Raw genomic sequence first — 10815 nt, 5'->3', positions numbered from 1 at the left:
TACCCTATTATCACAAATATATTCTCCAACAGCACTGTGACGGATTGGTCTATAACACTAGCATGTGTGCTGTTAAACAGTGTTCACTTTAGGATTTATAGAGAGACTCTGCTGAAGCTGTTAATGTGTGTTTGTGTGTGTGTGTGTTTGTGTGTGTGTGTGTGTGTGGGGGGGGTTTAGAAACTTTAACAATTATCAGGAGCAGGCAAGTTTTGCTCAATTAAACACCTGACATTGGGAAAAAATCTCATCCTGACTGTTTTCTTATTTTTCTTCCCTAATGTTTTTGAACAGCGAGTCACTCAGATGAGGGTTCAGATGTTGAGTCTGAGCCTGATCTTCCTCTAAAGAGGAAGCAGCGGCGCAGTCGGACCACCTTCACGGCAGAGCAATTGGAGGAGCTGGAGAGGGCCTTCGAGAGAACCCACTACCCTGACATCTACACCAGGGAGGAGCTCGCCCAAAGGGCCAAACTTACCGAGGCCAGGGTTCAGGTACCTACAAAATGCTTTTTAGGAAGAGAGAGAAAAACTGATTTCAGCTTCTGAAACACAGGAATTTATATGATGGATTTTCAAAAGGGTTTCATAAGCTCAGGGGTTGTAAATTGTACCGTAGCTTCACAGATAACCATGAAATCCTTCAGTAGTAGTTAAAACATGAAAATGTTTTAAAACATTGCACAAAACTCTGTTCACTTATTCAGCTCTATGTGACCGCACACTATTGTGCATTTCCAGTTATGACCTGCCTTCACATAAGCACCAACACTTAAACAAAACAAAAAACCTTATGGTTTTGTACACACTTTGACCATTTAAAGGCAACCTGCTGATCTCTGTTTGCTACACACACACACACACACACACACACACACACACACACACACACACACACACACACACACACACACACACACACAAACACACTTCTCATCCTCACTCCCAAGGGTCCAACTGGATTTTCCTATTTCTGATCTGAGGTCTAGTAAATTCTTCTTCACAGGCTCCACATGGGAATGTAAGCAGGCCCAGCATGAGCCCCGTCCATATGGGCACGGAATTTCACTCACACACTCCGAGCAACTAGCCAAAAAACACATCTATCCCACACACACAACTTTTTTTCTCACATTTTAGTAATAATAATGATAATAATAAAAATGATATTCACATTGTCTCACCTTCCTTTTAAGCTTCACATTCTGATAGAACTGTGAGAATTGTTTCTATATTGTTGTAATGTGTACCTTATATGTGTGTGAATGTATATTTATCATTTAAACAAATGTCTTAGTTGCTGTCAATAGCTGCAGCAGATTTTGTTGTGTTTTTGTTGTTGTTGTGTCTGCTAATACAATAGTTGGATTGTGTAAGACCGCACACTGAAGTCTGAGGAACACACAGCACACACACTAATCAATCGTCGTCATTGTCGTTCTAGGTTTGGTTCAGCAACAGGCGGGCGAGGTGGAGGAAGCAAGCAGGAGCCAGTCAACTGATGGCATTTAATCACCTGATCCCAGGGGGTTTCCCACCTTCAGCAATGTCCAGCATCTCCCCCTACCAGCTCTCTGACAGCCCCTACCCCCCCTCATCTATAGCACAAGGTAAGAGATGAGACACACTCATATAATGGATGCAGTGGTTGAGAAATAAACACTGTAGCAGTTCAAAGTGCCATGAGCATAGGGTTTGTTGTTGACATTTTGTTTATTTTTGAAAAAAAAAAGGAAAGATTTGTTCTTATAACATTGCATTACGTTTAAGTTACAAACCTTTCAACTTTCTGATGGCTTTTATGTTAAGGCTCTTCTCAGGCTCAGTTAACAGTATTCAAACAGTACGTCTGTGTACAAGTTGTGGAAAGAATTTGTGAGATACTGTACATGGTGTAGTAAACATCTATGTGCACTTCTTTTTGCTTTATTTTTTAAAATCAGTAATTGTGTTGAACTAAGTGTTTTGACAGAAGTATTGCTTTTTATTTGTTTACTGAAACATTTAATTTGTGTTTGTTGATTTGAAATACGCTTTACCACCGCTTAAAAAATATGTATTTTTGTATTAAAAGAACAAACTATTTTTTCTTTATACATTTTGAACACCCTTGAACATGTTCTGAAAGTTTTTACTGAATCCAACATTTTGTCTTCTACCTAAGTGAATTTCAACACCGTAACAAAAACGTTGCTAGAGTGGGATGTTTTGGTTTTAATTGTCTTTTCACTTATCCAAATACTAACCACGTAACAGTTATGTTCTGCAACAATTTGCGGACCTTCCAGGTTTTTAAACTTACCATGTGATGCCTTTGATATTGTCAGAGCCCCCCAGCACGGTGCATCGGCCCCAGCCTCTCCCTCCCTCCTCGGGCCACCAAGCCACTGGCGGTGGAGGGCAAGTAGAAGGAGGCTCAGCCTACTGCCTTGCCTCTGGACGCCACTCCTTCTCAGGGTACTCGGACAGCTTTGGAGGACCGGGCAATCCCATGAACCCCGCCATAGGAAATGGACTCTCTCCACAGGTGAGACTAAAGGCTAAAATCTGTGGTGTTGAGCTGCTTAAAGTAAGTCTTGTATTTAATATATTACGATAATTAAACTTAACTTTGTAGAGGAAATCTGAATCAGAAAAGGGTTTATTGCCACAATAAGGTACACTTGTGTGGAATTTGCCTTGCTGAATTGTGCATACATACACAAACAAACACACAAAAACAACCTAATCTTAATTTGTTGAAACAATGTGATTTGATTCCATAAAAATAAAAATCTTCTTAAAATTATTAAACACTATATTTTAGTTAAAAATTATTTTAGATTCATTTGTTTTAATTCAACAAGCATGTAATACTTAATTCAAAAGATTTAAGTGTGTGTTTTGTGTGGTGTTTTAATTTGACAGGAATAAGAACTTGTGTGTTTGACACTGTACTTCCCTTTAGAGATTCAGATAGTTTTTCTTGCATGGATAATACCCATAACATGCCAACCAGAACTGGGCAGAACTAGATTTGAGCAAGATTTCAAAGAGTTGAACCTGGCTGAGGTTTGCATGATTTACCCTGTCAGACACACAGCTTCACACAATTCCTTTGAAAAGTCAAACACTGTTCTCAAGTAATATTTCATGCAGGTGTTGAATACATAAAAGCACAGTCTCCCAGCCTGCTTTACGATTTATCCACTTGTCTACTAAACACTACAAACCGTACGCTCTGCAATCACACACTCGTCGGCAGTACTGGAGGAAGGCTTTCTCACTATGGGAGGGGAAAAAAGTAAGATGACTCGAGAAGGACAGAGGACAATTGAGTGTGTGACAAATGAGAAGTGAAAAGACAATTACAGCCAATTATCCAGGCATGAAGTCCCAAGGTCCCTGCACCTAGACAGAGGATACAAGAGAGGAGACAGAGGAGTTAGACCTTAACAGGCAGAAAATGAGATTTCAGCCTGGCGCAGTCCGACTCCTCAGAGAAAAGGCAGCAGCAGTGTGAAGACAGAGATACACTCACACCATTAAACACATGCTCTCAGGTCCACATAATTACAGACACACACACACACACACACACACACACACACACACACACACACACACACACACACACACACACACACACACACACATGCACAGTGTTTATAACTGATCTACACCATGACATTCTGAGGATCAGTGAAGGATTTTGCAACATCTTTTACACAAATATTACACGACATGGTTGACCAGTATGGCTATGTCAACTTTTCAACCTACTGTTTAGATTGAAAGATTGATTACTGCATTTGTTATTTCCCATGCGGCAGCAATACACTGATCAATAAGTATTTTTCATTCAAAAATAAGTGCACACTACTTTTAATTTTCTGCCATTTTGATGTTTGTGTTTGGGACAATAAGTGTGTGCATTGCTCTCTCTGAAAATGCTATTTGCGATTCCTCTTTTACACACACATGTTTTACAAACATTATTGTGCGTAAAGGCAGCTAGACACAGCATTATCATGGTCATGTATATGTCCACAAACACTGCTACACACTCCATGCTATGCTATAGCCCCAAGGAAAGCGTCTCGTGATTGCATTCTTAAAATGTTTGCCTCAACATTCCTCCATGTAATAGCAAAGGTTCTAATTTATTTGTATATATTTCATACAGCGGGAAAGGAATGTCCCGTCTCAGATGTTCCCCCCATGCCCCATCCCGACATTCTTTGCTGCTAACTCCTGGATGCACTGATTCAGGCCGCTGGCAACGGCCAAGTTCCAATATGAAACACTGTGGATGGGTCTGCCAGCAGGCATCTCATGAGGCAGGGAGAGGCTGGGCAGAGAGGGATAATGGGAAGGGGTTTGATGAAGAGATAGGCAATCAGACAAAAGCACAAAGAGGAAAGTCACCACACTAGAATCCATCAGTTTGAAGAGCATGTATCCTTGCTCCCTGTGGCTTGTTTAAGCAGAAGTGTATCCTTACTCTCTTTCTGTTTTAGGCCAAACCCTCCAAAAGCAGGTTAATTTTCTAGGAAACTGTTACTGGGCATACGAGGAAACGCAACTCCCCTCTCCAAATCAACATGGACTCTTCCATTCACCTCCCCTACTTGGGAAATGATTTAAGCAGGGCCATGTGTGTGTGTGGATGTAGAATAATATGTCACTTAGAGGGCCAAGAGGACCCAAAGAGCAGCATACCTGCTTCTTATTAGGCAACTGAGCCTTGAGGTCTTTGCTCTGTTGAGAAGGAGGTGGGATATGATACATTTAGAGGTAGCAGATTCAGTTAGAGTTACTTTCATAAGTGATGAAGCAAGTCTTAATTTCTTATTAACCGCTTACTGAGCGCTTTGATGATGGACAGGTAAAGTCAGCGAGCATTGAAGGGGGGTAGGTTGTTTCAAGTCTGTTTTGAAACTAGTTGAAACACTTTGCCCCACGGCTCTTTTCCGTCCGTTGCTGGCCAAGGAATATTCCCCCAAATTTGATTATGTGGTTGCTAATAAAGACCAGGTCAAGAGCTAACGGATTTTTCAAACTGCAAATCTATTCAGAGACCGAACCTAGCTGAGCTCATGCAGACCTTTCTTCTGTGTTATCTTTGCCGGCATATCTTTCCCTGAGATAAGTTGTTATCTTGTGCCATGGGTTTTTGGAACAGCGTCCAAAAGGAATTTTAGAATAAGTGGAGCCGTGGATGTGAGACAAATTGCTTAATTCTTCTTTTCTGGTGCTACAGTATCTCTCTCTGGGACGGGCCTGCTTGGATCCTTTTGATGTCCGTGACGGGGATTTCCTATGTGCGTCTGAGTGTGTGTTTGTCTTGGTGTCTGTGTTGCAGACACAAAGACACATGTTACACACAATACATATTACACACACTCCTGCGCTTTTACGCAAACAAATACATACATTTTCTAGATTATTTAAACCCTTGTCAAAACACAACAGAAAACATGTCTTGACGTCACATATGATGCTGCACCCCTCTTGTCTGTGAAAAAAAATATGGCTAGCTCTAGGGTTAATCACTGTAATTTAAAGAAATTCAGCCTGTTTTTAATAATTTCATTTACAGTATGAAGTCTACATAATCAAACAAATGGAAGGGGACACATCCTTTGTCTTCTGCTCGATTTTCAAGTTAACTGTATTAGCTACAGCAACAATACTACAAGTCCTCCTTACATTAGAGCCACTCCCAGTGCTCTGACAGTTGACAAAACTAATTTAACTCTCTTCTTCCATCCTTTTTTCTTTCCTTCCAAGCAGGTGATGGGTCTGCTGAACCCTGGCGGTGTGCCACATCAGCCCCAAGGTGACTATGCCATCTCCCCTCTGACGGGCGGCCTTGAGCCCCCTGCTGGCATGGCCGCCAGCTGCAGCCAACGCATGGATCACATCAAGGGCCTGGAGGGTCTCACCAGCGTTCCCTCCATGTCATCTCTGCCCTCCCTGCCTAGCTCCCAGTCCTACTGCCCCCCTTCCTACAGCTCACCGGGCTACACCGTCGACCACGTGGCGTCCTACCAGTACGGCCAGTACGGACAAAGTAAGGTCAATACACTTCACCTTTTTACTCTCACCTTTTACTTCCACGACCACACCTGCACAAATAAGTGATACAAATAAATCATACCGTACCATGCTCAGATATTGACCATAGTTTAAAATACCAACACAAAGAAGCCCAAGGCAACGGATATCTGGCCTAAATGTGTGAAAAACGGCGGATTTTCCGGCGGCAATGGAGCATTTCCAGAAGTGGAATGTCAGGGTTATAGACCATATCTGGTACATTACGTGTATTATGCGTCTTCCTTATCAAAAAAATTAATAAATAATAACTAAATAAAGTGGAGTAAAACGTACAATATTTAGTTGTAGTTTCTAACTGAGATCAGATAATTCACGTATTCAATTGTCCTCATTGGGTTTTTGTGCAGTTTGATAGTTCTACTTGTAAAATTGGTTTGAACCAACTCAGCCTGATCTTGGAAACCTAAATGTAAAGAGAGCAAGGAGAGAGAGCGAGAGAGAACACTAACACAGCTTGATTATTAGACAATATACAGATGACGGTCATACTGCAGCTTCCTTGGTTCAGTCATGATTTCGTAACAGTGTGAATGGTTTTACAAAGCAGTAGTTGTGCGGCTCTCGCAGTTGCCGACATGTTTGATGTAACTTGTCAAAATTAAAAGATAAATAGCCACAGGATTGTTTAGTAATCTATGAACAGATTTTCAAAGACTTCCAAATTTCTATGTTCTGCAAACCACTGACTGGTTTTATAGTGGCCTTTCACCTTTTTCAATGAAAAAATTAAGATGAAAATCTTAACCAAGTCAGCCGACACAGTGTATGATTATTGGGCGTTCTGGTAGCGAGACACATAATTTGTAACCTTGCTTTCATTCAGGTTGCTGTAGTAATGCTTGTTAAAGGCAGCTAAATTTGTCCTGGTCCAATCACGCAGTCTCAAGTGTTGAGGTTAATTGTGCAGATCTGATTGCATCTATGAAGCGATCAGCCCAGCACTGATACCGTGGTTCGGTACACTGCCGAGTCAGCTCCCATCAGGGTAAAGTGTAGCTGCAGTAGTGCCTGATAGCCCTCCTCGGACTGTTTGCCCTCAGAGAATACATACCTGTCCAGCAGTGAGAGGGTCTTTTCACTTCACATTACTGTTACGTTAAGGGTTAAAATCAACTTCAAACAAATCTCCATTGAACTCTGGAAGGCAACATCGTTTTCCGTCACACCGTGATTACAGCGGCCGCCGTTTCCAATTTTGGTCTACAGGGGGTTGACCAATCAGGTTCATCCACTGACCTTGTGGCAACCTCGAGACAACCAGGCCCTTCAAAGAGCGTGGCAGGGGTCCAACAAATCTGACTGCATGTGTATCAAATGAATATCTGACTTAATATCCGAGAGCAGCAAATGTCTAATGAAATATCTCGGTCATATATCTTGAAGTAAATAGAATAAAGAATTAGGGCGACACACATGAAAAACCTCTGGCATCAACACACACACACACACACACACACAAGCTTAAAGGCAGCCACCAGGACAGCACACTCACATACACCTACACAGCGTTACAAGCTTGAGCAGTCCATCTTGATGTGATTAATCAGTGTGACTGGATAGCCAGTGTGCGGTTGGGTTTGGAGCTGCAGAGAAAAGGTGGGTGGACGGATCCTAATAGCCTCTGGCAGGGCGGCTATTAGAAACAGGTGCTCGGACTGAGGTCAGCTGGGGAAGTAGTGTTGGAGAGTGCTGTTCCAGGTTCCAGTGTAAGAGACAGGTCCACACTGCTGAACAGTTTTAACGACTATGTAGCTCTCACTGGACTGACTCTCGGAAAAAACAACTGTGGAAATCCATGATATCCTTGTTTGTTTTTATTTAGTAACGGCTCTGTTGCTAAGCAGGCCATGCTATATTTTTTTTGCACAGAACTTTGCAGCGGTCACCTGTCAATTTGTGTGCCCAAGTTGGTCTTTCTCTTTGGATTTTCTGTTGATGAATGTGTTTCTTTATCTGCTCAGCCAAGGTGGAAATCGAAGCGCACACTAACTACTTAAGTCAGAGACATAAAACACAACACTTCTTGTGCATCAGAGCAAGGATCTGCAACCACAGAGACACAACTCATTATCGTGCATTGTTGTGTTTGAGGCTTTTCTACATCTTGAGTTTTTAATAAAGAAAACACATTTTAAATAGACTGCTAAAAACAGGTGGATTTTGTAGTATTGTTATTATTTACACAAACAGCAGTGGATTCTGGGACCCCAAACAATCAGGACGTAAAGCCAATGACAACTAATCACAAGGAATTACATTCTACAGTCGGATATGATGGGTTTTGTTAAAGTTGATTCCAGTACTTTTTAGACAAAACATTTTTAAATTGCACTACTTAAATTGCTAATAAATACATATCATACAAATTATTAAGAATGTCTTTACCAAAATGTTTTTGCTGGCAGTGGGGAAATATAATTTACAGAACACACAACTGAACACTTAACTGAGTATATAAAGTATGGCATGTCGACATAAATATACCTTTTGGGGAAAACTGGTTGTTTTGTCAAAATCTTCTGTTGGTGTATTTCACTTTATACTTCAGTATTATGTAGCATGTACACCAAATAATGATTACATCCTACATCGTACCCCGGATATAAAGTTCTCACGTTGCAGACTTAGCTGCTTCTGAGTGTGAGAATTCTTGTATTTATTTGAGGTATCCTCACACTCCTGTTCCCTCCCTCCACTGACCTTACACCTCAAACCACTGTTAGCACATGCTAGGCTAACAATAGCCACATGTTAGCGGAATGTCACGCTTAAACATGTGCCCAAAAACTTACTGCGGCTATATATCTCTTTTATCATCTTTCCACCTTATTTTTTTTCCAAATCCCTTTTCACTAGTGATTTAACAACCGTTTCATCCTCTTTTTTTACAGGTGCCCTTTCTTATCTGAGGCCTGAAATCACCTGATCAAGAGCTTCAGACTTCACAGAAGGACATTTGTGTGTACAGTGATGGAAATCTTGTAATATCCGGACCAAAATTTATTTTGCTACCAAGTACCAGGACACATTCTCTACTGCAGGACATCTTATTATTAATTGTTGTTGGAGAAATTGACAAAAAAAAGAAGGGACCGCAAGAAGGAATATCAGACCAAAAACTGTTGATTGACTGAGAACATTGCATCAGATGAATAGCAGAGATGTCAGCGCTTAATGAGGTTGGTGCAGTGGACCATCTACAGTGCCTTGACGTGGCACTTTCCACAGGAAACTCCAGTGACCAAGCACCATTCGTGGACTCTGCATGTGGGGTGTTTTTGAGGGCAGCAAACCCAAATCTTTTCATCATAATCTGCCAGCCTTTGAGGCAATGCTTGAAGAAACATGTTTACATATCTTAGGGCCACATGAGTACATATGAAATTCCATGTATCCCCTAATTAATCCCCAAATTGTGTGTGCCGATAGAAAAAGGAAAGGGCTTTGTTGATTTTCTTTTACATTTATTTGAGATCTCTGCATCCCACACATGGAGAGAAATTCCAGAGACAGAGAAAACAAACGGAGGAAACATATCTGGGGGTTTTATTGTATCCGAAACTCTAATGTACACCACAGCTGTACTGGAGTGAAAGTTCATTCAAACATTCCTCCTACCTCCCCCCCCTGCTCTTGCTTTTCTGTCTTATTGATGTTTCGGACGGTGAGGCAGGGATCCTGGCCTTTTGTAGTTTTAGAGTAGAACTCTGAGGAGGTCAGGGGGTGACTTTAGGAAAAGTGACAGATGAGAGAGCAGTAGAGGAGGGTAGTGGAGAAGTGGCTTTAAAGGAAGGGGGTGGTGGGGGGGATAGGCAAGATCGATCACAGGGTTAAAAACCCTTTAAAGATCCTCTCCCGACAAGAAAAAGCCACCAGGTCACAAGTCACGACCGAGAAACACTTGAGAAACTGAGAGAGTTTAGACTAAAGACAGCCATTCTCCCATCTGAACAGAAGTGCAATATCGTGTATCTTAGACTCGACTTCCCAATGAAAACAATAACAAAACAAAAAAAATCGAACGTGCTTCTTAAAGTCTTACAAAAGGGTTCGGATTCATTCTCTGGCTCTAGTTTGGGACCTTGCAAAGGAACAGCACATGTGCCTTTGAAGGCTTTTGGGTCCGAAACCGATTTAAAACATGGTTAATATTGCTGGAACAGCTCACTGAGGACCACATTTATAAAGACCTAACTCAGTGTAGTGTCACGAGGAAAAGAAGGAATCAAGGGAATGCATATGTAAACAGAAGATTACCAGGAATGACAAAGCCAAAACTATACTTTATTATTTTTTGTGTTGCTTGAGACCTCTTCTTGTTCCTATTGAGCACACTCTTGAGCATATTGATTCGGTTTCTAACGCATTCCAGACATATTTATTGTCTCAAATGATCTGTATGTCATCACCGTTGTGGTAAAAATTCCCACAATGTACAAGTGAGCGGCAATACTTTATCCATCAAACTACGGTTCAGAATAACAGAATGCCTTCATATGCACTCTTGTTTTGTAAATCTGTCTGTGTTAGAATGAACCAGTCCTTTTAATTCCTTTGATATATTTTTTTGTATTATTTGACAAAGCGATATGACATAATGTCATGTGTACAAGCGCATTATCACTACTATTTATAATAAAATAAAAATTCAGAAAATAGATGCTTCTGTTTTATTCATGTTTTGTTCGTCTGATGGTATTTCCTAAATGGACTC

The 10815-nt window shown here is 41.2% G+C and overlaps 1 protein-coding gene and 1 long non-coding RNA gene across 11 annotated transcripts in view; both read left to right on the top strand.

Moving 5' to 3' along the window:
* pax3b (paired box 3b) overlaps positions 1-10751 on the top strand; it is a 25392-nt gene extending 14641 nt beyond the window's left edge. For 3 of the 10 annotated variants that reach the window (XM_034865193.1, XM_034865213.1, XM_034865183.1), the window contains exons 5-9: positions 295-494; positions 1444-1609; positions 2321-2526; positions 5772-6054; positions 8993-10751. In XM_034865193.1, the coding sequence (XP_034721084.1) occupies positions 295-494; positions 1444-1609; positions 2321-2526; positions 5772-6054; positions 8993-9027 (890 nt within the window). In that variant the 3' untranslated portion in view covers positions 9028-10751. Of the gene's footprint in view, positions 1-294; positions 495-1443; positions 1610-2320; positions 2527-5771; positions 6060-8992 lie in introns of all 10 variants that reach the window. The other 7 variants (XM_034865217.1, XM_034865201.1, XM_034865195.1 and 4 more) reach the window with 6 other exon arrangements.
* The window catches only part of LOC117939953, a 308332-nt gene that overhangs the window by 24231 nt on the left and 273286 nt on the right, over positions 1-10815 (top strand). The gene's annotated exons all lie outside the window — the stretch shown is intronic.

Source organism: Etheostoma cragini, chromosome 3 (assembly GCF_013103735.1).
Source record: "Etheostoma cragini isolate CJK2018 chromosome 3, CSU_Ecrag_1.0, whole genome shotgun sequence".
In the NCBI taxonomy this organism is placed as follows: domain Eukaryota; kingdom Metazoa; phylum Chordata; class Actinopteri; order Perciformes; family Percidae; genus Etheostoma; species Etheostoma cragini.
Note: the sequence above shows the minus strand (reverse complement) of the source record. Positions and strands in the feature narration are given on the sequence as shown.